The sequence below is a fragment of the Mesoplodon densirostris genome, chromosome 11 (assembly GCF_025265405.1).
Source record: "Mesoplodon densirostris isolate mMesDen1 chromosome 11, mMesDen1 primary haplotype, whole genome shotgun sequence".
NCBI lineage: Eukaryota > Metazoa > Chordata > Mammalia > Artiodactyla > Ziphiidae > Mesoplodon > Mesoplodon densirostris.
This window is the reverse complement of record NC_082671.1, coordinates 78,894,689-78,922,422: the sequence shown is the minus strand read 5'-3', so window position 1 is coordinate 78,922,422 and position 27,734 is coordinate 78,894,689. Positions and strand designations below refer to the sequence as shown.

At 41.4% G+C, this 27,734-nt stretch overlaps 1 protein-coding gene across 1 annotated transcript in view; it reads right to left on the bottom strand.

Moving 5' to 3' along the window:
• The window catches only part of C11H12orf42 (chromosome 11 C12orf42 homolog), a 48,332-nt gene that overhangs the window by 564 nt on the left and 20,034 nt on the right, over positions 1–27,734 (bottom strand). Inside the window, 1 exon segment of the mRNA XM_060114231.1 lies at positions 19,197–19,330. Coding sequence (XP_059970214.1) covers positions 19,197–19,330 — 134 coding nt within the window.

The window sequence follows — 27,734 nt, the reverse complement described above, 5'->3', positions numbered from 1 at the left end:
AACGTGCTGAGAAAAAAATTTTAAATCCCCTGATATTATCCTCACGTGTTTCCCATATTTCTTTAAGAAAATAAAATGCTATCTATTCTTTTCCTATTGTTTGAAAGCACCTCCTCCCCCAAAATAACTTTTACAGAATTCTCATAAAACTTTTTTTTTTTTTGCGGTACGCGGGCCTCTCACTGTTGTGGCCTCTCCCGTTGCGGAGCACAGGCTCCGGATGCACAGGCTCAGCGGCCATGGCTCATGGGCCCAGCCGCTCCGTGGCATGTGGGATTTTCCCAGACCAGGGCATGAACCCATGTCCCCTGAATCGGCAGGAGGACTCTCAACCACTAAGCCACCAGGGAAGCCTGGGTGTTTCTCATCTTAAGAAATTCTTCCTAACATTCAAGTTTTGCAGGTTGTTTCAGTGTGTAGACAACTCTGCCTCTTATTTTGCAGCACAGGTCTTCCATCTGTTGCTAATTTCTTTTGAAATAATATCGTGGCAGACAGGAGATTTCAAGGCACAATAAGATAACCCTCAGAGCTGAATGTAGTTCACAAAAACAATTTATCTTTCTCTTGAGCTGCAAAATAGCTCATGATAAATCATGACAGATGCAGATTTATTCATCTTCTATTCATTACAAAAAGACAAATATGGTAACCCCTGCATATTCAGCCCCTCTGGGCTACCAGGGAGCAGGAGGGTGCACCCCATCACACCTGCTGCCGGCAGCTCTCCCTCAGTGTATAACTCCTGTGTGTCTGATCCCCGCCCTATCTCTTCTGCTCCCTTGGGCTTCTAACTCCAGCATGTTCATGTTACAAAAAAACTAGAGGCACCTGTCCTAGAAGGAGAAATGAAACGCAGAGACAATTAATTCCCCAGAGCTCATCTTGCCCTTAACTGTAGGCATAAAAGCTAATTAATATCATCTCCTGCATATCTGAAATCAAACTTAAACTTTAAATAGGTCCTCAATTAGTACCGAAAACCCCAATGACACACTTTTTTTTTTTTTTTTTTTTTTTTTTTTTGCGTTACGCGGGCCTTTCACTGTTGTGGCCTCTCCCGCTGCAGAGCACAGGCTCCGGACACGCAGGCTCAGCGGCCACGGCTCACGGGCACAGCCGCTCCGCAGCATGTGGGGTCTTCCCCGACCAGGGCACGAACCCATGTCCCCTGCATCGGCAGGCGGGCTCTCAACCACTGCGCCACCAGGGAAGCCCCAAATGACACACTTTTAAAGGATTCTTAGACCACGTAGTGGAGTCGGAGTCTGCCACCTCAGTCTCACCACTTCTCCTAGTGGGGGAATGAGAGTTTTTAAGCTAGTGGGGCTGAGTCCATGGGAGGGGTCTGGAAAGCATCAAGCCCTGAGCCCAGACTTCTCGGATCAAATCTGGTTCACCTCTTCCTGGCTGTGTTACCTAAGTCAAGCTATTTAAGTGCTCTGTGACTCAATTGCCCCATTCACAAGATGGCAATAACGATTGCCACTACCACCCAGGGCTGAGGTGCAGATTAAATGAGTTGTTAATAAACAAGAGTCTAGAGCAGTATGTGACACACAGGAAGTACTCAGTTAGCCTTAGCTGTTGTTATTGTTGTTGTTATTGTTCTCTCTCCCTCTATAGGTCCTGAATAGCCTCTTTTGACAATAAGGACTCAAGTGGAAAATAATATCTTCTCCACCCATCCAGAGTTTGCCCCATTCTATTCATTCCTTCATTCAAAAACATATTTATCAAATGCCTACTATGTGCCTTGCTCTGTATTTGGCCCTGGGGATACAAGAGAATAAGGCAAATGTGGTCCCTGCCCTCATAGAGCTTACAATCAACTGGAGAAGATGACAACAGCAAGGCACAACTAAGCGATTACAAATTGTAGTGAGTGATATCAAGGAAAAAGCAAGGGACCGAGACAGAGAAACATGGGTGGGTGGAGACCTGGGAAGGTAATACTGAATTTGAGACTGACCCGAAGGTTGAAAAGGTCAGTCATGAAGGAGGCGGGAATAGCATTCCAGCCTCACGAGGACTGAGATATATTCCTAAGATTGCTACACCCAATGGCTAAATGGAAGTGAGCAAAAAAGAAGGGACAGGTGAGGTCTAGAAGTTGCACAATGTATGATGGAAAGCTACTAAGACTTTCCCACAGATGAGTCACGACAGCAGCGCTTACCCTTGAAAAAGTTCTCTAAGGAAAGCTGGGCAGAAGAGGATGAGAGCAGAAGCCAGTTAGAAGGCAGTTAGCAGTCAGCTAAGTGAACAGTGATGGCAACTTGGATGTGCCTGGGAGTTTTGTACAGTGGTTGAGACACAGACTGTCTGAGCTTGATTTCCTTCATCTGTAAAATGGATAGATAATGCTAATCCCCATTTTGGGGGAAGGTGTTGGCAGAAATACATGTAATGGACTTCCAGTTTTAGCTCCAACATGGAAACAGCTTGGAAATTGACAGTCCTACCTTACAACAAGAAACAGTTTAACAAAGCGAAAAACAACAACTTTTCCTGGACCCATCAGAGAACTGAGTTTGCAGGGCAAAAGGCCACCCCAAACTCTGGAGAGACAGGTGAATCCAAAGAGTCAAACCAAGATCTGTTTACCTGGAGTAGAAGCCTCTGGAACAATACACTGGTTCCTACTCTGGTAGGAACATTTAAATGATCATTTTGATGAATTGCTGGAGGCTGGGTGTAGACTAGCTTGAGAGTTAGAAACTCCTGAGGACAGCAGGTTTAGGTGGTCCCTGCACTTTAGTGGATTTTGTCTATAAGAACTCCACTAGTTTCTCAAGGTGAAAGTCTGAAAAAGATCCCTTCAAAGCTCTGATACAGGCATGGGAAAAACAATCATAGTAAAATATGCCCAGAGCATCCTCCATAACAAAAGCATATCCTTATCCCAGCTGAGGGAAGGACATTTTTCCCACTCCAGTTCCTTTAGCCTTCTCGTCTGACCTAAGGAGCAGTAAAAAAAAAAAAAAGTTAAAAAACACTTGTTAAGGTAACAGCCAGAGACACAGACCCACTAAAAGACTGAGATTAATCATAAGATTAGAGAATGTTTCCCCTCCTCCACACCTTATCAGCACACCAACAGGTGTCCAGTATAATAACAGTGGATTCCAGCTGAGAGAGCTACAAGAAACAGACTCTCTCTCAGGAGGAGTAGTCAGGGAAGCCCAAAGTCTGGAAAGGGGACAACAGTGAGAACACTGGAGAAACCTGAAGCCTCTCGTTCTTACAGCTACAACAAACATTAAAAACATCCCAGGACCGAGTCGGGTCGACACAAAAACCCACAGCAAAGATCTGTTTACTTCAGTTCCTATTACCTGATGTATCATGCTTGGCTTTCAACAAAAAGTTATGAGGCATGTCAAAAGGCAAGGGAAAAAAAAACCCCAATCTGAAGAGACAAAGCAAGCATAAGAACTCAGCTATCGGGCCTGCCTGGTGGCGCAGTGGTTGAGAGTCCGCCTGCCGATGCAGGGGATACGGGTTCGTGCCCCGGTCTGGGAGGATCCCATATGCCGCGGAGCGGCTGGGCCCGTGAGCCATGGCCGCTGGGCCTGCGCGTCCGGAGCCTGTGCTCCGCAACGGGAGAGGCCACAACAGTGAGAGGCCCGCATACCGCAAAAAGAAAAAAAAAAAAAAAAAAGAACTCAGCTATGGCACAGACATCAGAATTATCAGAGAAGGAATTTCAAATACTGTGATTAATATGCTAAGGGAGTTAATGGAGAAAGTAGACAACATGAAAGAACAGCTGAGTAAGGAAAGCAGAGAGATGGAAACTCTAAGAATCAAAAAGAAATGCTCCACGATTTCACTTACATGTGGAATCTAAAAAAGCTGAGGGCCTCCCTGGTGGCGCAGTGGTTAAGAGTCCGCCTGCCGATGCAGGGGATGCGGGTTCGTGCCCCGGTCTGGGAGGATCCCATATGCCGCGGAGCGGCTGGGCCCGTGAGCCATGGCCGCTGGGCCTGCGCATCCGGAGCCTGTGCTCCGCAACGGGAGAGGCCACAACAGTGAGAGGCCCGCATACCGCAAAAAGAAAAAAAATAAAAATAAAAATAAAAAAATAAAAAAGCTGAATACATAGGAGCAGAGAGTAGAACAGGAGTTACCAAGGACAGGGAGGTGGGGGAAATGGGAGGGTGTTAAGTCAAAGGGTACAAAGTTGCTGTTATGGAAGATGAATAAATCTAGAGATCTAATTTCCAGCATGAAGACTGCAGTAAATAATACTGTACTGAACACTGGAAATTTGCTAGAGAGTAGATTTCAGGTTCTCTCATCACACAAAAAATGGTTAAAAACTACATGAGGAGATAACAGGTCAATCAGTTTGACTATAGTAATCATTTCACTATGTACACATGTATCAAATCATCATGCTGTACACTTCAAATATATACAATTTTTTGTTTTGTTTTGTTTTGTTTTGTTTTTTTTTGCGGTATGCGGGCCTCTCACTGTTGTGGCCTCCCCCGTCGCGGAGCACAGGCTCCGGACGCGCAGGCTCCGGACGCGCAGGCTCAGCGGCCATGGCTCACGGGCCCAGCCGCTCCGCGGCATATGGGATCCTCCCAGACCGGGGCACGAACCCGTATCCCCTGCATCGGCAGGCGGACTCTCAACCACTTGCGCCACCAGGGAGGCCCTATACAATTTTTATTAAAAGTAAAATACATTCCAAAAATGCTAGAAATACAAAATGCTGTAACAGAAATGAAGAATGTCCTTGACGGGCTCATCAGAAAACTGAACACGGCCAAGGAAAGAATCAGCAAGCATGAAGACAGGTTGATAAAAACTCCTAAACTGAAAGGCAAAGAGAGAAAGAAATGGGGGGAAAAAGAACAAAATATACAAGAACTCTGGGACAATTTTATAAGATATAATATATGCATCATAATTGGAATACCAGTAGAAGAAAAAAGAGAAAATGAGCAGAAGAAATGTTTGAAGTAACAATGGCTGAGAACTTTCCAAACCACAAATTCAGGCAGCTCAGAGAACATTCAGCAAGATAAATGCAAAAACAAACAAAACAAAAACAAAAGACCTACTACATATAGGCATAGCATATTAAAATTACAGAAAACCAAACACAGAAAGAAACTCTTGAAAGAACCTGGGGGGCTGAGAAACAAGCAGGGAACGCTTTTTAATAAGTGTCTAATAAGTTTAATAAGAAGAAGAACTCAAGAGGACTGCTCTTCAGCATTATAGCTCACCGTTCTCCATGTCCACCTCATACCCTCCCTCCTCCCTTTCTGCAGACTTGCCTGGGGATAATCATTTCTCTTGCCTCAGGGATTAGTCCATGTTGCTCAGTTCACCATAATCAGTCATTCCAGCTCTAATGTCTTGTCTCTTACTAAGGATGGCAAACAGCTTTCTTCTTGAATACCAGTACCCGTTGGGACATCAATTTTTAAGAGTTCCAGGGCTGTGTCTCAGTTCATGGGGAAATGACTGATATCTGCCATGGATGTGGGAGCATGAAGTGGCCACAACAGGGGCAGGAACTTGTCCCAGCTCAGGTACTCTGCTAAGTATGAGGGTGACTTCCCTGCCTCTGGGGGAGGGATGTTCCTTCTTCCAATATCACTCAACCACCTCCCTTCCTCTAGTAAAAGGACACATGGAGTTGGTGTCTCATCAGGCACCAGAAGGTAACCAAAGTGCATTCAGATGCACTTCACCCTCCTTCCATGACACCACCTCTTCCCCATGACACCATCTGCCTTACTCAGTTGCATTTGAATTACAGAAAGTCTCCAGCCCAGGGGCATGGATGTGTACTGAAATGTTTTGTTTTTTACATTTCCAGACTAGACTGTGAATTGTTTTAAATATGAGCTATAATTTGAGAGCCACTGTGTTTGGTTTCTGGTGGATTCACTGAATGAATGTCTGAAGGCCTTGATTTCTTCATCTATGGAAGAATTTAAATGATCTCTAAAATATTCCCTAGCCCTAATAATCCTGTGAGTCTCTGAGGTGTTTTTTTTTAATTGTGCAAAACATTTCTTATTTAATTACCTTATTTATTTTTGGAAGCATTATGATACCATATGAAATTGCTGTTTTGTAGGACAAAAACTGTCAAATGTAGGCCATTTCACATGTTACAACTGAATATGATGCTTAAAAGAGTATAGATGACATATACACATTGTTTAAAGGAAACAAATAGCCACAGACCAACCTAATTTCATTACATGAATATCTACAAATTATTCATCCATTCTCTTATTGATGGGAGTATGCATGAAATCCATTTTCGTTTTGTTTTTTAATATTACAAACAAGGTGCTATGAACATTCTTGTACACATCCTCTGTTGCATGTACTCTAGTTTCTCTAGGAGTGGAATAGCCAAGTCCTAGGGTATCCATGTCTTCAATATTATACAATATCCATTGTTTTCCAGAGTGTTTTTACCAACTGACACTCCCACCAGCAGTGTATAAGGCTTCCTGTTATTCCACATCCTTGCCAACACTTACTATTACTTGACTGAGTTTTTCAATTTTTGCCATACTGGTGGGTATAAAACAGTACTCCGTTGTGGTTTTAATTTTTTCATTTTCTCAATAAATAATGAGCTTAACATCCCTCCTCCCACCACATCTTTAATCTGAATTGCTTACAAGCTCTGTGATTATGGGTTGAGTTTCCACCCCTTTCCTTTCTTCTGCCCCTCATATTCTAACCAGCTGGTAAATAGTGGCACAGCCCTGGAGGACGCAGTGGGGAACACTTAGATAATCCACAAAGTCCATAACCTGCCTCTAAATAAATAACCAGGAGTTGACCCTCGGGGATTGTACTCACGCAATTCAACTGCCATGACCCAGTGCAATATTTCATGTCTTGCTAAAACTCTGGCCAGGCACTGTTTTGCATGCAACCAAGCACTTGGACAATTCTTTCATCTGAATGATGAGCTTATTTCAACCACAGCTTGCTTAAGACACAAAGGGCTTCCACTACCTGCCTGTAGTATCACTCCAGATGGCCCCCTACTTAGCCTTCTTACACAAAATGGTTTTCAAGTTGCTCACCTTTCTGCCTTGAGGATGTGTGGTTTCTCAGTCATCCTTTTAAAATGTGATACTAAGACTGGAAAACATTTTAAATCACATCATTCAAGTGCACATATTCAGGAAAGCAACACTTCATTATATTTATCCTATAAGAAAAAAAATCAAAAGTGTTTTCCCCTCAAGTTAGAGAATGCAACAGGAATGATGATCTTTCTTAAATGATGCTGATGAATAAAATTTAGGAGAAGGGTGGAAAAAAGAGTCACACACAGAATCGGAAACAATTGAAAAAGGAATCCAGGCTATACCCCCAACCCTGGCCTTTGTTGAAGGGATCACCAGAGATCTGTGTAGATATTATTTTGAAATTTAGAGCTTCAACTTGTATGAACATGAATGCCCATGCTGAGTTTTTGCATGCCTCTGTGAAACAGCAAAAAGAACCCAACGGACCCTATTCTTGCCTTAAAGCAACACACTGTGGAAAGCCTGAAAATAAACCATCTATGCTTGATTAATTAGGTTTGTAAGTATTGTTTCAGAACCAAACAATATTTCTAAAGATTTCAATAGTTCAAAGATTGCCCTATGGCCGTCTGGCCAATACATCTTCTAACACATGCAGTTTACAAGCATTTTTCTTCCCAATATGTTGTCTTTGGTTGGTGCGACATTGTTTGAGTGCAGGGCTATTTGGGTCATAGTGGTTTTCTCCCCTGCACAGCAGTGGTGCTAAGCACAGCACTTCAACCATACATCTTCCATGTCATTTCCATCAAAGGCACATGATACTTCCTAGTGACCAATCAGGAGTGGTCCAGCATCCTAACAGAGGGCATATTGGCAAACCCAGCTTTCTTAATGACAGCCATTGTTTGAGGCCAACAAAAGGGAGGTACTGAATATTAACATGTGGCCTTGTGTAAAGGTCACCGGTATGGCACATCCATCATATTCCACAACCGAGAAAGAGAACTTTATAAGTTCTGTCAGAACCTACTGTTGTCCAAATAAATGTATTAACCTGACAGCTGACACCAGCGAGGCAATGATCTTGAGTGATGATCTCCTCTTTTAACAAACATCCTTTCACTTCTTTGAAGCAGGAGCAGACATTATGGCTAGAGATCATGTTTAAGGAATATACCTCGAGGCCACGGTGGGTGAGAATAACCAGGCAACCCAATTAAAATATTAATTTAATAACATGTAGTCATTAGACCAAATGGCATCTCCTTCTAATAGGTGTAACTTTCCACACTGAAAAGAGAAATCATATTTTAACAGCTCAGAGTCTTGAATGGTCTTCTTAATGGTAAAGGCCAACAAGTTCATGACAATTCTATCAATAAGGTTTAATACAATTGGTGTAAAAGAACTCAAAGGCCTGGGTCTGTAGACCATACTGCATCTTGGCTAAAGGCCACATAAAGTAAAGTATGATGGCAGAATTGAATGAAGCTAGATGGTAGCACATGCATTTAATACTAAACCTAAGAGCAGGTAGCAAGCTTTCTTACTTGACGATCTTGATCAGAAGCAGTTCCATGTTCAGTATTAGAAATATGGGATTCTTGTTATTAAACAGTATTCGAAAGTAAAAGTTGAAATTTATTTTTATTTAAGAGATCAGAAAGAATACAGTCAATGGAATGATTAGTGAGTAAGAATGTGTATCTCAGCTCCCTCACTCTGACCTTACTGTCGTAGTCCTGGAGGGGGTTGGGGAGGGAATACAAGAGGGAAAGAGAAAGAAGAGAGAGAATGCTGTTTAGTTCCTTGGATACCTCATACTCTCAAACTCTCTCTTGACATTTAGACGGTTTCTTTCTATCTGTTCCACAGCCCCTGTTCCTCTGACCAGTTTCTACTCCTTCCATTCTTTTTCCCAAACCCCTGAACTGCTTAGATCCTTCTGTTTTTTGGACTTGCTTTATCATGACACTCACCACTTGAAATTGCTTATTGAATCATCTTGTCTTCTAAATTACTCCAAACTCCACGAGGAGAGAGAAGGGATATGTCAATTTCATCCTTGTAGGTGCTCCATAAACCTTTGTACATAAATAGTAACTTTCAATAATAAAACTGGATCAAGGTCTGAACTCATCACCTCTTGACTTATAACAAGTTTCTGTTAAATAAAAGAAATTCTTGTGCACATGAAGGAAGGATTCAGCACTGGAGCAATTTGCCTTTATCGTACTATAGAGAAGGCACTAAGCAACTACAATGCAGCTTCACCAATTCATATGCTATTATTTCAGAGCAAGCCATAGCCAGATAAGGGATAGGAGGAAGTCAGTTCTCAACCACCTGTGAAAAGAGTGTTTGCCAGGCAAAACAACTGCATACATAACATACCAGGGGCAACTCAGCCACTTGTCTTGGCACTGAGTCCTCCTTCCCCCTCTGTACATTGACTCCACTTGGAATGTCCTCTGCTTGGAATGCTGTCCACCTGTCTACAGCGAATCAGCCTTCAAGGCCCAGGGTAAGAGCCACTCCTTTTATGCAGCCTTCTCCTGCTGTTCATGCTCACAACCCTCTCCCTGAATTCTGAATACCTCTAGTTCTTCCTGTATTCCCACTGGACACGAACCACATTGCAGTTGAAAGTCTTAGATGAGTGTGCATTTTTTAACAAAAAATTTGTAAATTATTTAAGGGAAGAATCTGTATATTTGTACTTTTCTGAATCCAACCCAGTGCCTAGCATGTTGCACTCTGTGAGTGTTCAATGACTATTTTCGAAATAAATGCATTAGCATATAAAAACAATCATTTAAGTATTTAAGCAAATTCCCAAAAGAAAAATCTCTGCTGGCAATGCTTTATTAAACATATATAGTAATTGTGTTTTAGTCTGTCTGCTTAGACAGCCACATGAGTCAATGATCCTATGACTCTAAGTGGTTTGAATGAGAGCCTCCTGATGATTAGATTCTTCTTTCTTCAGCTACAATGGGAAAATCACTCAAGATGATACCCTACTTCCTGTTCACAATTGATGGGTCCAGGTTCCTGCAATTGACCCAAGCTTGGACAATCAGACTCTTTCAACGGATTTTTGTTCTTAGGACCTAAGAAACTACATCTCAATTCCTTTCCGGAGGGGATGCTGTGACATATGAACTGAAAGTTATTGGAGGCCATGTTTTTAGTTTTCATTGAAGAATCTGCTCTGAGAAAATAAAGGTGACACTGCAGAGAGAAGGAGAGGCACAAGATGGAGGGTCTTAAGGATGCTCATTTTCCCTGGTTCAGAACTTCCCTGAGGCCTGACTCACCACAAATTCCATTTATTTCAGATATATAAGACGCCTCTCTTTCTGAACAATGTAATTCCGATTGATCTCCATGATGTCAAAACTAGTCACTATTATTATATTAACTGAAACTGCACTTCTTTACAAGTTTAAACTAGTCTCTCCACCACAAATGTCTAAATTCATAAGAATGCTATTAGGTTCATCTCACCACATCAATCCTGAATACTATAGGGATTCCTGAAGCTGAATTCTACAACCTCCCTTTCTGACTTAGGGCAGCCCCTAAGCCTCTCTGCCTCTGTTTCCCATCAGAAAGAAAGACAGAAATAGTTATTATGTTCATCCAACAAAAAGGAAATTAATGGTTGATTAGATGCCTGTTCAACACACTGAGGATGAAAACCAGTCTTCATGGTGAATTATTGAATTAGGGGCCAACTTACAGTGAGGCTGTGTCTACACAAAGCCAAACATCCAGTCAATTCAGCCAAAAAAAAAAAAAATACAGTTTAGCAACAGGAAAAATGAAATTAGTTGATCAGGACTGTGCAGACAAAATAAAATGAAGAAACGAAGGTCAATACAATAGCACAGTAAAAGTCCTGGTGGAGATTGCAGACTTAAAAGGGAGAATAAGTCAGGAGATTTCTGATGCTCACTGTCAGAAATACAGACGTGCTACTGAACATACTAAAACAGATTCATTAATTTTGTGTGGGGTTATATGTTTCTCTCTCTCTCTTTCCTCTTGATTCTATTTCACTCTCAGAATTCAAGTTTAAGATGTAAATCTAGAAAAAACAAGGCAGGTATCCAAAGATCTGAGTTATACCCCAGCTCAGGATATTAAAAAGAAGCACTCTGCTTTGCTAAGTCTGGCATATGACAGATTTTGATGTGATCATTCAATGTGGCTTAGTTTCATATTTGATAAATCAAATATTGTCTTCATTTTCTACAGGGCAAAAAGCATACTGAGATGCATACTATCTATGGAGAATTCTAAATAACAAAACTTCTTTGATGTTCACACTGACTTCCCCAAGTCATTTGTAACACTATGGCAAAAATCTGAACATCCTCTATAAGTTGTGTAATGTTTTTGGTTGACTCTTTAGATAGTAGTTGTTGGCTAGCATTAATGGTGTATGTCAACTGTGCTTTTAGGAGATGTCATGTTAATGTCCTGTATCATTTTTAGATTGATGTTTTCATTACAAGCCCTGCAATATTACTATGCTGTAATATTTAGAGTCCATAAGCTCTAAACAGGCTCTAAAACTGCATGAAGTTTTCATAACTATTGACTCATAACTATTTCATTAGCTATTGACTTTTAAGTAGGGAAGGAGGAGAAATGATGACTTATGAGTAATGTATCACTTCATTATGAGTGAAATACAATTAATTAAAATTGAAGATCTTAATTAATAACTTATTAATGTAACTCTCCCCCTAACCCTAAAAGAATTAGCCCCAGGAGTGAGACAAAGGAAGCCTTCTTCAAGACAACGTGGAAAGTACAGTTTCGTGAACTGAGTCCTGAACCCCAGGAATGAACGTTTGCAGCTGCACCATGAACTGTTTTCTGTTACCTTAAATACCGCTGGGACATATGGAGCATTTCTGAGGACCTTCTATTTTAAAACGTTCTGTTCATATCTTATGCTTTTCCATATGTCTCATCCTTATTTCAGAGTTTCTATTCATTTCCATAAAAATAAGACCTTTGTTTTCCGAGAGTTCATTTTCCTCTCTCCCCTCATCTCTATTGTGGTCACAAACCTCTACTCGGGTTAGTGCAGCCACTCTAGGACCAGCCAATTGTGAAAAGATGAATAGAGAATTATCTGGAAGAAAAACAGCAGCCGCAGATGATCCGTGGAGCTGCAGAGCTCCTGTTTTCTTTGCTCCTTCCAACCGACCCAGCATGGAGGATAATAAACCTGACACCGGTGGTGAACTGCTTCAAAGGAAGAAAATGTTTACAGAAATCGTCGCTGAGACCCTGAAGGAGGTGCTGAAGGAAGATATAATTTGGTTAACGGAAAATTAACCAAAACGTGCTTTCGGAAAAAGAAAACTCCCTGTAGTTTGGGGTTGACTTGGAGCAATTATCCAAACAAAACAGTTGGCGCCTGTGTTGGCGACAAAACTGTGTTTGCATAAAGTAGAGGGAGATTACAAATATGCATGAAAATTAAATTTAGGCCTCTGGGACTCCCCTTTTGGGGCCATAGAAGAGCTGATTACATGTTCACAGCTGGAACTGGTGTTGGCAGGCAGGCCTTATTCATGGGCAGAGTGGGGAACTCCCTTTTTGAGCAACACTCTGTGGCAAAGCAAGAGGGGCGGCATTAAAAGCGTCTGATGTTTACAGACCTCAAGCCCCGTGGCCCCAAGCTTTGGCGTCCAACTGCAGTTGTCTCCACTGGGAAATCATTAAGTGGCTCAAAGTGTGTGTTGGAGTACAGGTCCTCCCCCACATGCCTCATCACACTCTCAGCCGCCCAGACAGCTTTTTGCAACACTTTTCCTTTAGAAGGTAGCAAATCCAGCCAAGAGAACAGCCAGCACTCTGGACGGCAGGGAAGCTGGTTCTTGTAATACCACCGGCGAAGATCGCAACGTGATGCTGAAGCTGTCTTGGAACAGGGTCCTTGGGGTACTTAAATGACCCAAAGTGTATGTTTTAGCAGCATGTGGCAATGGTTCTCTTGGCATCTGTGGTGGTAGCTTCCAAAAATGGCCCTAATTCTCCACCCTTCCTTTGCAATGCAACTTTGCCCCATCACAAGAGAGAGTGTTTCCCTACATTAATCGGGGCTCACCTTGTGACTTATTTTGTCCAATAAAGTGGGGCAGAGGTGATAGGGGAGGCTTCCCTTGACAATATAAAGCATGAAGGATGAGCAGAAATTAGCCGAATGAATAGGAGGAAATGGACAATATTGTCCTAAGGCAAGAAAGAGCCTGTTATGTTGAATAATAATAGTATCTAACATTTATTGGGCACTCCTGATATGTCAGGAACTGTTCAAAGCATTTCGCTTGTATTTACTAATTTAATTTCCCTCAACAACCTGATGAAGTAGGTGTAATTATTACCCTCATTTTCTTCAAATTAAGAAAACAAGGCCCTGGGTAGTTAAGAATCTTGGCCAATATCCCACAGATAGTAATTGGCAGAGTTGGCCAAGGCCATTAGGCTTCAGAGCTCATATATTCTTCCACCATTATACTATGGGGCTCTTGAAAGGACTGGGAGAAAATCAGCAAGACAAGAACACATTGTCAAAGGCAGGAACCAAGACTTTGCAACAGCCTCACCATCAGGGTCCAGTGTCTATCCCTGTGCTCTTCAGTCTATTCTCCGTGGAGCAACCAGATGGATCCTTTTAAAGATTAAGTCAGATCCTGCGGCTCCCTCGTTCAAACTCTTCCAATGACTTCCCATTGTACTTACAGAAAAATTAAAACCTCTTATCACGGTCACAAGGCCTGACATGGTCTACCCCCTTCCTACCTCCATACCTACCTACCACCTTACTACACGCCATCTTTTTCACCCCATTCCAGCCTCTTGACCTCCCTGAGCTTGTTCCCACACAGGTTCCATGCCTTTGCTCTTACCTCTGCTTAGAATGTTACTTCCCCTAGACGTTGGCATTGGCTTAACCTCTTGCCTCCTTCAGACTCTGCACAAATCTCACCTCCTCAGAGAGGCCTTTCTTGATCACCTTATCTAAAATAGCACCTCTCAGGCTTCCCTGGTGGCGCAGTGGTTGAGAGTCCGCCTGCCGATGCAGGGGACACGGGTTCGTGCCCCGGTCCAGGAAGATCCCACATGCCGTGGAGCAGCTAGGCCCGTGAGCCATGGCCGCTGAGCCTGCGCGTCTGGAGCCTGTGCTCCACAATGGGAGAGGCCACAACAGTGAGAGGCCCGCGTACCGCAAAAAAAAAATAATAATAATAATAAAATAAAATAGCCCCTCTCCATCTCACTGCTCTTTCCTTACCCTGACTTGAAGAAATATGACATGAAGAAAACTTCATAGGACTTACACTGCCTGAAATGAAATAATGACATATCTGTTTACTTGTTTACCACCTGGCTCTCCCACTGGAATGTACATCCCATAAGGCAGGGCCCTAGGTATTCTTGTTCACTGCCTAGACCAGTGTCTGGCCTATAAAAAGCACTCAATACATTTCACAAAATATCCCAGAGCCTTGATGATGCTTAAGATTGCTTTACTGTTGAACATTTCAAAAATGTGGAACATAATCCAAGAAGAGCAGGCCTGAAGTAGGACAAGTAGGAGTGTGAGAAATAGTTAAAGAAGTGGTTCTCAAGCTTCAGTGAACAAGTTTACACCTTTTGTGTCACGACTTCTGGGGTGGGGAGCTCCCAGGTGATTCTGATCCAGATGCTCTGTGGATAAGGTTGTCCCATTTAGCAAATAAAACTCTAGGATGTCTAGTTAAGCCTGAATTTCAGATAAACAACAAATACATTGCATGGGATGTGCTTATGCTACTAAAAAACGATCTGAAGGATAAACTGAGGGTCCTATACTCTATCTGAAAACACTGCAGACCACACTTAGAGAAAAACCCTGTATTAAAGGGAGAGATGATATTTAGTCTGGAGAAAATAAGTTAGATTGAGAAAGGGACCGGATTCACAGTGATATTCAAATAGCCGAAGGGAAAGGACCTCTAGCCTCTGTTACTCTAGAGGACAGATGAAGACCAGATGTTGAAGTCACCTTTCCAATAAATACAGGTGGGCAACAGTGGAAAGGCTTACCACTCCCAGCACTGGTTTTCCATCCCCAGGGGTATGCAGGCCACATTGTTGAAAGAATTGAATGAATGTTGAGAAAGATGGTCTGTTCTGGGTGAGGGTAGATCAATTCCAAAGACTCTTCCAACGCTAGGACTTCAGTCCCACAGAAGGCATGAGAACAGACCTCTGTATTAGATGGGACGCCATTCATTGCACATAACTAGAATCCAAATCAAATGGGCTTAAGCCAAAAAAGAAAGAATGAACTTATTACTTTGCACTGAAAGAAAACACCCAGGAGGATCCTGACTCAGGAAGGACTGAATTCAGGTGTGTAGAAATGATGTTCTCAGGATTCAGATACATCTCCTGCCAATACTCTTCCTGCATTGGCTCCATTCTCCGGCAGCCTCCTCTTTCAAGGTGATAAAGCGGTCACCTGTGCTCCAGGCCGATATCCTAATGGGTTATCAATCTCATCAGGGGGCAAGCAGTCCTCTTTCTCAACAGTTTCAGCAAAATCACACGGATACAACGTCATGGCCTCTCCTTGGGTCAGATGCCAATCCCCAAACCAGTATCACAGTGCCCGGGAGAACTAAATGTTCTGATGAGACTCATTTAGACCATGGACTCATTCATTCCTGGAAATTGGGAGTAGGGTCAGCCCCACCCAAGTTATAGGAACTGCAACTAGGGGAGGAGGGTGATGTTCCCAGAGAAAAAGGGATATCAGATGCTGAGCAGATAAAAATACCAGAGAGTGCTATATTCCAAATTCAATCTATGCCAGCTGTATAAATAGTATCATACACGCCAATGTGCTTTTATTAAAAGTCATCTTCTTCTAACTATGCTTTCATTATTTCTTCAGCAATAGCAGGCTGCATCTCTCCCCCTCCCCCAAACACAATCCTTTCCCCACTATTCAGTTCCTTGAGTGAAAACATTTCTTGAGACGAAAGTATTTCAATTCTTTAGAAAGACCAGCTTTTCAATAAATACAGACGGACCATGGTGGAATGGGTTCCCTCTGCAGCACTGGTTTCCCATCCCCGGAGTCCGCAAGCCACGGTGCTGACAGAACTGAGAGAACGTGGACAGGCAGCCTGTTCTGGGTGAGGGGAGGTCAATGCCAAAGACTCTTCCAATGCTAGGACTTCAGGACCTTGGAAGGAGGGGAGATGGGCCTCCTCAGTATTTCTTGACCATTTCTGAATTGAAAAGAGTTACTGAGCACTTAGCGTGCTCTAGCTACCATGCCCCAAACTAGGAATACAAAGATAGCTAAAGCATGGTCCGTGCCCTTCAGAATACCCAGACCTAGTGAGGAAGGAAAAAATATGCAGAGGAGACCATGAAATGATGTGATGAGTACAATGAGGCAGAGAAGCACTCAGGGCTAAGGCAGCACAGGAGGTGGCACTTAACGCAGCGGGGACACGTGGAGGGCTCTTGTTACCACCCCTGCACAATACAGGGGCCATAGGTTTGTATGTAAGAATTTTTAACATCTTTTAGTTTGTCACCTTGCTTTCTCAGCAGTTATGAAGATAGTCCAAAAGAGACTAAACTAAATAATGCCACTGCTCTTTACAAAACACAAAGACTTTCAGTTTACTAATCATAAGAGCATACATATTCATTGTACAAAATCTAGCAAGACATAAAAAAGGAAAAAATATATAACCACTATTAGCATTTTCGTGCTATTTTTATTCTGGTCTTTCTCCTTTCTCTCTCTACAAATGGACAAATAGATAATTGTAATATATATGTAGTATCTATATATGTAGATAATTGTAATATATATATGTAATATATATGTAGTAATAGATAATTGTAATATATATGTAGTAATATATATGTTAGATAATATATATATATATAAACACCTATAGCAATACAGATAATTTTATATTGTGTTTTTAACCTAACCCCCCACTGTTAGACATTTCCTGTGCCAATTAATATTCTTTGAAAACTTTTTTATGACTCTATAATATTGCTGTATGAGAATATCCCTGTTCCTTTTGGACAGCCTTTTTGACAGAGGCAGTAAAAAGAAATTGTCAAGTGAAATGACTCATTTTGGCAGGCAAAGATGTCAAACTTCAAAACAGACTGAGATTTACAACTCCAAAAGTTTAAGAAAATTAAAGTGCCATAAACTTTAAGGGAGGTAAAATGTTGTCGTACTTCCTTTCGAATTATGGAAGCAATTATAAAATATAACAAATAACTCTCATGTGATTTTATAATATCTTCCTTCACATTCAGACCAACATCAAGGCATTCTCTATTTTATTTATAGTGTTGGGCTGGGATGAATATCAGTTACTTTTAATACTCCATTTAAAAGAATTTAATGAGTCAATCCTATTGCAGATGGAGCTATATACAGAGGATGTGGCTCTTGATTTTACAGCCCTGCATCTGTGTTAAATGTCACTAATGATTTTCAGATTGTCTTATCTTATTCTGTAAATTCAAAGATGAGGAGGTAGTTCCACTGGAGGTAAAGGAATTACTTCAAGGAACGCACAGGGAGTTCTAATAGGATTAGACCCATTAGTGTCAAGAAATCCCTTGGTATCAAAGTCTGGATAATCTGTAACCATTAACTTAAACCTGAAGTGGTTGGCTGCTCAGGCCCACAGAATAGAGGCACAATATGGGTCTGAATTTATTTCAGAGAGTTGGCCAGGACAAGCCTGACGTGGTGGGGAAGGATGAAGGTCATTTGTCCACTATCACTACTGTTCCTAAATCCTCATCTTTTGTTTCCAATTGTATCCTTTTTCATCATTTTTCCTCTGTTCTAACCCCCACTGGGCTTTATTTCTCACCACCTGTATCACCTTGAATTATAGTTATCTGTGTGCCTTACTGGACTCCTTTGTTTGCAAGGACTGCCTATGTATTCCTCATCTATTTGTTTCCATGTGTCTATATTTCAGTGTAGGAGGAACTCAATGTCCAGGTCTCATCAGTCCTTTCTCCCACCCCCAAGCTTACTCCTCTCCCCAGGATAGGAGTGGCCAGATTATCAGCTATAGGAATCACTGTTCGCCAAAGCAGGAAAACAGAATGTATGCATTCTGTCGTGCTCCTGTTTTCTTACATGCCTGCTCTTGTGCAGGATGGACTCACCTAGTGCTTCCAATGCTCATTCTGTAAGCACACCAAGCAAAATTGCCACACCCTCCCATCCAGCTTTACCATTAGTTGGTGAAATTGAGGTCTGATTCTATTCTGCCTTCTTGTACCTACTCTCAGTTGGATGGGGAAGGGTTAGCGGCTACCTCCCTCCAAATCTCCAGCACTCTCATTCCTATGGAGTGCACAAAGGCAGACATGGCTGGGTATGCTTTAGTGAAAGTGCAACAAGACACACCCACCACCTCCTGGAAAGGCCTTTCCTCCATGCATCATTCACTCTCAAAGAGGACTTAACAATTTCCACCGAACAACTCATCTGTTACCATCTACTCTGTGCAAGGCATCGTGCTAAACACTGGTCTTACAGCAATAAACAAATGAAGCCCAATCTCTACCTTCTAGAGGCTCCAGTCCAGAAGGAGCAAGATAAGCAAACAGACTGTCACCACACAGTGTAACAATAGCTGTCATGGAAGCCTGCACTGATGAGATAGGAGCATCTCACAGTAGTCCTGGGATGTAGAGTCAGCAGACATTAATATTCCCATTTTACAGATGAGATATCTGGCTCAGAAACACCAGGTTACTGAAGGTTAAAATGGCACAAGATAGTTACAGCCAGAAGAGTCTCCGGTCCATTGCATTTCTGCTACAGGATGGCACCTCTGTAGAATCACAGAACCTCATTTATTCTAGAAGGGGAGGGAAGCTAAGATGATTAAAGAAGTCATCCATTATTGCCTTAGGTTTACGACTGATTGCTCCAGCCCATATAGATAGTATGATTATATGAACCACTCTTCTAGGCCATACTGCTGATGGGAGATCAGCTAGCACCTGATTTCAAGCTATATTTGTGAGTCAGTGTAAAACTAGCCTACACTGCAATAACAAACAACCCCCTACTCTTCGTGGTTAACAAAACGAAGACTCATTCTCATTCCCGATTCCTCTCCGTCTGCAAGTTGGCCTGAGCTCCGCTCCACATCATCCTCATCCTGGACCCCGTGCAGAGGGGCCGTCTCTATGTGGGACACTGCCTGTATCATAGCAGAAGAAGAGAGGACATGGTTCTCATAGCTTCTGCTTAGAAGCGACAAAAGTCTGTTCATACCCTGCTGGCCAAATCAAGTCGCATGGCCAACCCTCATGTCAATGAGGCAGAGAAGTAAAATCCTCCCATAATCCAGGGCAGCAAATGTTTTGAACAATAACCCACTGTCTCTATCCATGACTATAGAGGTGCAACTGAATGTAGAGACAGAAGATTTGGGGATGAATACTAGCTCATTCATGACAGGTGAATGGAAATCAAATGCTTTGAACCTTAGTAGTATCACCCATAAAACAAGGATAACAATTTCCCTCTATTTCAGGAACTTGACATGAGATTCAAGTACAATGAGTAAGAAAGTTCTTTATAAATCATGGAACACATTGCTCTTGCTCTCACATGTTGATTCATGTTCAAATATCATGTCCCTACCTGTAGACCAGGTGTTGCAAATTCAAATATCTACAGAGCCAAGTAGATAACACAAACATAAACATGTAAGTTTCTTGTTCTGAAAGCAAAAACAAAAAACCATAATACCCACCTACTTACATTTTTTTCTGGTGGTTTTTTTTGGGGGGGTGCTTATTTCTTTCTTTCTTTTTAATCTGCTTTCCAGAGAAAACCATGCATACCTGAAGGCTAGATTTGGCCTGTAAAAACACTGCCATAGACTGTGCCTTCCTTAGGAGAAGAGAATAAGAATAAGCATATGTCCAACCCACAGTTTCAAATACAGTTCTAACCCTCAACAGATCTGAGATGAGGTTAATAAAATTCAAGTCCATTATCAAACAAATATTTATCTTAGAAAAGAAGTATGAACAGCCAAACATAAAGAAACTAGAATGATATTTAAGGCTCACACCTGCTAACTGGTGGCTCTTTTTTAATAAAACAAGCAAATTCTCAATGTAAAAGATATAATACTTCATGTCCAACCCTGAAAAAATCATCAGCTACCTTAACTGCAAGGAAACATTCAATCATTTCTTCATTCTCTCATCAAATGTTTGAGTGACTGTTATGTGGCAGGAACTGTGCCAAGTCTCTGCTCTTGTTTACAGTATGGCGGAAAGACAGCCACTCTCACAGAAAGAGTGAGGATAAGGTAAGTCCAGGGAGAAAAAAGGGAGCATAGGAGGAGCCTGTGGCTCAGTTCATGGGTGTAAAGAAGAGGAAACAGTCAAATTACAGAAGAAACTGCACTGTGAAAGACTGAAACAAGAGAGATGATGTGGGATTGTGAGGGGAGCACAGCATGGGAGTGAGACTTGGAAAACAAGGATGCTGGTGGGGGGGAGCAGGTTTAAATTATCCGGGGCTGTGGCGAATGTGTCAGCAGCTTCAACACATGGAATTAAATAAATGAGTTGGACGCAGAAATAGTCCTTGCCAACCAGGGGAGGCGGGTTAGGACATAGCATAGCAGTGTAGGCTTCAAGGGGTGAAGTCCTACAGAGAGTTTGAATGGGGATGGGTTCTAACCTTCCCACTCTATGCAGCATAGTCTTTTAAATGGGCTCTGGAAAATGGTGAGGATTTCAATTAACAGAAATTGGGAGGGGGGAGTTCTAGGAAATACATAGATGTAGAAATGAAGAGAATGATGATGAAAGCAATTTGTGCAAAAGAAGTATAAAGAAAGGAGGAGTAAAAGAAGAAAATGAAAAACCCCACACATTGGAGCAATTGCTTATCAAGGATCTGTGTGCTGGGCTCTGAGCTTAGTACCTTCCACAAAACTAGCTCAATTAACTCTCACAATAATCCCATTCCACTGATAACAACACTGAAGTTTTCTTCTAAAGTGACTTTCATCGAGGTTGTAAAGTAAGTGGTGGCCTATGTGGCTCACCCACTATACCAATGTATTCCAGAGGCAGTAAGTCAGAGTGGTGAAAACAGTGTTTGGAGCAAATTCCTTAGACAATGAAATGGAAGACTAAGAATAGTGCTGGGAGGTTGCTGACATAGCCATTTAAAAGTCTTTAACTATCAAAAATCTCCCAGTGAAGAAAAGCCCCAGACCAGAAGGCGAATTCTACCAAACATTTAAAGAAGAATTAATACCAATCCTCCTCAAACTCTTCCCAAAAATTGAGGAGGAGGAAACACTTCTAAACTCGTTTTGTGAAGCCAGCATTACTCTGTTACCAAAACCAGACAAGGATACTATAGGAAAAGAAAATCACAGGCCAAGATCCCTGATGAACACAGATGCAAAAATCCTCAAAAAATACTAGCAAACTGAATTCAACAGCACATTAAATGGATCATACACCATGATCAAATGGGATGTAGCCCTGGGATGCAAGGATGGTTCAACATGTACAAATCAGTAAATGTGATATTCCACGTTAACATAATGAGGGATAAAAATCATATGATCATCTCAGTAGATGCAGCAAAAAAGATCTGACAAACTTCAACATTCTTTCATGATAAAAATTTTCAATAAATTAGGTATAGAAGGAATGTATCTCAACATAACAGGGGCCATATATGACAAACCCACAGCTAACATCATACACAATGGCTTTCAGCTTTTCCTCTAAGATCAGGAACAAGACAAGAGTATCTACTGGAAGTTTTAGCCACAATTAGGCAAGAAAAAGAAATAAAAGGAATCCAAATCAGAAAAGAAGTAACATTGTCTCCATTTGCAGATTATATGATCCTATATAAACAATCCTAAAGGCTCCACCAAAAAACTGGTAGAACTAATAGATGAGTTCAGTAAAGTTATAGGATAGAAGATCGACATACAAAGTTCCACTGTGTTCTTATTTACTAACAATGAACTATCCAAAAAAAATTAAGGAAGCAATCCCATTTACAAAAGCATTTAAAAAATTAAATACGTCTGAATAAATTTAACCAAGGAGGTTAAAGATCTGTACACTGAAAACTATAAAACACTGATGAAAGAAAATAAAGAGGACACAAATAAATGAAAAGATATATCCATGTTCATGGCTTACAATTAATATGTCAAAATGTCCTTATTACCCAAAGTGATCTTCAGATTCACTGCAATCCCTATCAAAAGTTCAATGACATTTTTTACAGAAATAGAAAAAAAATCCTAAAATTTGTATGGAACTACCAAAGACCCTGCATAGCTAAAGTGATCTTGAGCAAGAAGAACAGAGCTGGAGGCATCACATTTCCTAATTTCAAATTATATTACAATGCTATAGTAATCAAAACAGTATGGTATTGGCATAAAACAGACATATAGGGCAATGAAACAGAATTGAGAGCACAAAAAGAAATAAAACCATGCACATCTAATCAAGTTACCTTCGACAAAGGCACCAGGATACACAATGGAGATAGGAAGTCTCTCCAACAAATAATGTTGGGAAAATTGGATTCCCAAATGCAAAAGAATGAAATTGAACCCATATTTTACACCATATACAGAAACCAACTCAACATTGATTAGACTTAAATGTTAAGACCTGAAGCAATAAAACTCCTAGAAGAAAACAGGAAAAGCTCCTTGACTTTGGCCTTGGCAATTATTTTTTGGATATTACATCAGAAGCACAGGCAACAGAAGCAAAAATAAACAAGTTGAACTACGTCAAACAAAAAACTTCTGCATAGCAAAGGAAACAATCAACAAAATGAAAATGTAACCTACAGAATGATAAAATATATTTGCAAACCATATATCTGAAAAGTGGCTAATATCTAATATATATAAGGAACTGATATGACTTAACACCAAAAAAAAAAAAAAAATCTGATTAAAAGCTGGGTAGAGGACCTGAATAGACATTTTTCTAAAGAAGACATATAAATGGCCAACAGGTATATGAAAAGGTGCTCAATATCACTAATCATCAGGAAAATGCAAATCAAAACCACAATGAGATATCACCCCACACCTGGTAGTATGGCTATTATCAAAAAGTCAAAAGATAACAAGTGTTGGCAAGGATGTAGAGAAAAGGGAACCCTTAAACACTCCTGGTGGTAATGTAAATTGATATAGCTGTTATGGAAAACAATATGAATGATCCTCAAAAAAATTAAAAATGGAACTACCATGTGATCCAGCAATCCCACTTCTGGGTATATATCCAAAGAAGATGAAATCACTATCTCAAAGAGATATCTGCACTCCCAGGTTTAGTGAAGCATTGTTCACAATAGCTAAAACATGGAAACAACTTAAGTGTTCATCAACAGATGAATGATATAAATACCATTCAGCTTAAAAAAGAAGGAAATCTGCCATTTGCAGCAACATAGATTAACCTAGAAGCCTGGAGAACATTATGCTGAGTGAAATAAGCCAGATACAGAAAGACAAATACTGCGTGATCTCACTTACATGTGGAATCTAAAAAGTTGAACTTATAGAAACAGAAACTAGAAAAGTGGTTTCAGGGGCTGGGGGTTGGGAGAAATGGGGTGATGTTGGTCCAAGGGTACAAACTTTTAGTTATAAGATAAATAAATTATGGAGACCTAATGGTGACTACAGTTAACAATATTGCATTGTATACTTGAAATTTGCTACAGGAGGTCTTAAGTGTCCTCACTACAAAAAAATAAACATATGGTAACTATGTGAAGTGATGAATATGTTAATTAGCTTGAATTTGGGAATCATTTCACAATGTATACATGTATCAAAACATCATCTTGTACCTCATAAATATATACAGTTTTTATTTATTAAATCATATCTCAATGAATCTGAGGGAAAAAAGAAGTCCTTAACAGACTTCCCCAGCTAAAAACAGCCATCTGAGTTTTCATATTGTTATCCTCCCTGAGTTTCTAAATAGCACTCATCCCTACCTGAAAATACTGTATGTGCTTGCCTTTCTGTCTGTTCCATGGAGCCTCCTTAGAGGCAGGACTGTCACTATCTGGTTATCACTGTCTCCTCAGCAATGTCTGTCCCATGCTAGGCACCTGTTGTAGGTTGAATTTTGTCCCCAGAAAAAGATATGTTAGTCCTAACTGCTGGTACCTGTAAATGTGACCTGTTTGAAAGAGTCTTTAGGAATGTAATTTAGATGTAAGTTAAGGTGAGGTCATATTGGAGTTGGGTGGGCCCTTAATTTACTATGACCAATGTCCTTACAAGAAAGGGAGAAGAGGGCTTCCCTGGTGGCACAGTGGTTGAGAGTCCGCCTGCCGATGCAGGGGACACGGGTTCATGCCCCGGTCCGGGAAGATCCCACATGCCGCGGAGCGGCTGGGCCCGTGAGCCATGGCCGCTGAGCCTGCGCGTCCGGAGCCTGTGCTCCGCACCGGGAGAGGCCACAACAGTGAGAGGCCTGCGTGCCGCGAAAAAAAAGAAAAAGAAAAGAGAAGTTCCGCACTGAATGAGACAGACCTGTCAGAGGTGGGGGGGTGGGGAATCTGGGCTTTTGGTTTCTTACTGGCTGTGTGACCTTGGGTGGTTATCTGACATCTGAGCTCTGAGCAAACTCTGTCGTTCAGCCCAGTGTTTCCTCTTTAAAATGCAGATTCTGCTTTAGGAGGTCTGGGGTGGGGCCTGTGATTCTGCATTTCTAACAAGCTCCTGAGTGATACACAGGCTGCTGGTCCTCAGACCACACTTTGAGCAGCAAGGGGCAAGAGAACATCGGCTTTTCAGAGAAGCTGAAGAACAGATTCAACAGAACCCAAAGAGGCTAAGATGAAAAATGACCTGACTAGAAATACGTTAACACTTGTCTTGAGATAAATAGAACATTTGTTCAGCAACACTGCGTAAGTCAGCAATCTACTGTCCCAGACCATATCCGGCCCACCTATATCCTGCAAAACCTAAAATATTTACTATCTTGACCTTTACAGAAAAAGTCCACTGACTCTGGATTAACAGGTCTGCCTCTCTGTTTTGAGAATCAAACAAATATTTAGGAAGCCACTCCAAACTACCTAACACATAAGCCAAAGACTCAGTACACAAAGAGAGGAATTGCAGATGCGAAAGAATAAAAATGTAAAATGTCGACCATGCTCGCCTCATAGGGAATAAAGGAAAACCACACAAATGTGAGAACAGAGTGATGGGCTTTTGCCTAATCCCTTACTGAGAGTTAACAATAAATTTCAGGAACAAAAAAAGAAACCTAAAGAGGAGTTAAAACCATTTTTCCTTTTTCAGAGCTAGCAGGTAAACTGTGGTCTGGCTCTAAAAAACTCAGAACATCACATCTGAGATGAGATGAAAAACTCTCGGGGTCCTCTTTCAGTATCGTCTTGACGTACTAGGATCAAATTTTCAATGATAAAATTTCAAACTATAGAAAGACAAGAAGAAAAGTCCTGTAATTCTTTTAATTTCAAATCACCAAGCAATTTTGCTTTCAAAAGCTCCGAAATGTAAAGCACTGTAGTCGTCATTCAGGATGTCTCTCTCTGTGAGGAGTCAGCTTTGGAAATCAATCTCCAGAATTAAGATCAAGAACAATGCCCCATATTTAGTATGAGTTCCAGGGCTATAATTGCAAAGCAAGAATGGCAACTAAGTACCTTCCCAGGGCTGTAACTTGTAGGCCCTAACTGCAAGTGCTTCTTAATTAAAATTGAAGTTGCTAAGTGAACAATTTCAGCTTAATCTGTTTTTATGCACAGTAATGCCCAGCTTATGTCTAATTGGTAACTTTTTCCTCCTTCTTCTGTCTTGTTTCTTTTGGACAATGTAAGATCCAGAAAGCACCCAAGTTGTGCCTATTCAACGTCCATCTTACTCTCAAGCATTGCTGCATCGGCTCTTCTGAAGGGGAAAAAAAATAACCCACACTAACTCGTTTCAGGAGGTTTGAGTATCCTGAATCCGAACCAGCTCTTATCTTAACCTGCTTATGTGAGATTTACAAATGGGACGAGAACAAATAAGGAGTAATTTAAATTTTAATTTAAAAAACCCTCTATTTTCTTATCCCTTATCAAACTGCCAGCATTTTTTCTGCTGACAATGAGCAAGTGTCATTGGCATAGGCCAGACCCTACCCACAACCAAGGAATCCCTTTCATCTAAAACCCTGATCCCTTTAATAAACAAAATACGAAAAGGCAGTCAAAATTATGCTGTGGCTTTATAAAAGAAGGCAGGGAAATCCTCCGAGTACAATCCCCTACTTGTTATTTTCGCATGCCATGTGACTCCAAGTCATTCTGAAGGATAAAGAGACAGGGGCTGCCACCAGATCCCAGCCACTATTTCTCCCCGGTTCCCAGCCCTGGCCCATCTGTTCTCCAGAGGCCACATGAATGGCATATGTCAAGAGAGTCAGAGCTGTGCAAACTGCCCAAAGAAATCGCTCAGCCAACCTCCCTTTGCTTCCACGACTTCAGCGATTGTTGCTGCGCTAACCACCATATGGTGAATAATTAGTTTTTCGACCCCACTCAAGAAAAATGTCCGCTTCATTGCCAAACGTTAGCAATATGTGTGCTAATGAACAGTGGGAGTTGAATGCCTATACATTAACAAAAGTTGAGTTGTTGGGTTTTTTTTCTTTTCCAGCTTCAAGCTCTGTCCCCTTTGCTTTGCCTCCTTTCAAATAGGTGACGACTGGGAGTCCAGAGCATTTTAAAGAAAACTGTAAATTTTCTTTTTCTTTTTATGAAAGGCTGCAACCCAATGGGAGATGCCCAGTTTTCACAACCAAATGTCTTTTTTTTTTTTTTTTTTTTTGTGGTACGCGGGCCTCTCACTGTTGTGGCCTCTCCCGCTGCGGAGCACAGGCTCCGGACGCGCAGGCCCAGCGGCCATGGCTCACGGGCCCAGCCGCTCTGCGGCATGTGGGATCCTCCCGGACCAGGGCACGAACCCGTGTCCCCTGCATCGGCAGGTGGACTCTCAACCACTGCGCCACCAGGGAAGCCCCCAAATGTCTTTCTTTTAATAAAATGGCTTTAATCTTCTTTTTCTCACAATGATGAATGTAGTCCATGTGAAGATGGTATGTCAAAGCCGAGTACCAGGACACTCTCTGCCCTTGATGTGCAAGAGGTGAGCATAAACCTATAGTGAGTCTCATTACTGCTGTCTCAAGCAGGATGCACTTTTGGGCCTCTTTCAATAAACACTTACCTCCTCATTCCAACAGAAAATACACTTGATGCTCTTAGCATGAAGATTTAAGAACCCAGTGGAGATTTCAAGTTCACTATCCCCAAAGTAGAAGGCTTAATCAGCAGATAATTTCTCTCAAAAGAGGGAAAGATCTTTGTGTAGTCAGAAACTAAACATTTATTCCACATATACAGCACAAGATAAAAATACCTAAGTTTGCATCCATTTTTGCATTCTCTAGGGTAAGGCAACACTGACGTGCTCCTGATAGGTTTGAAATCGAACTGCTTTCTGACCTTGGCCTCCATGTTCTCTGCGTACAAATATA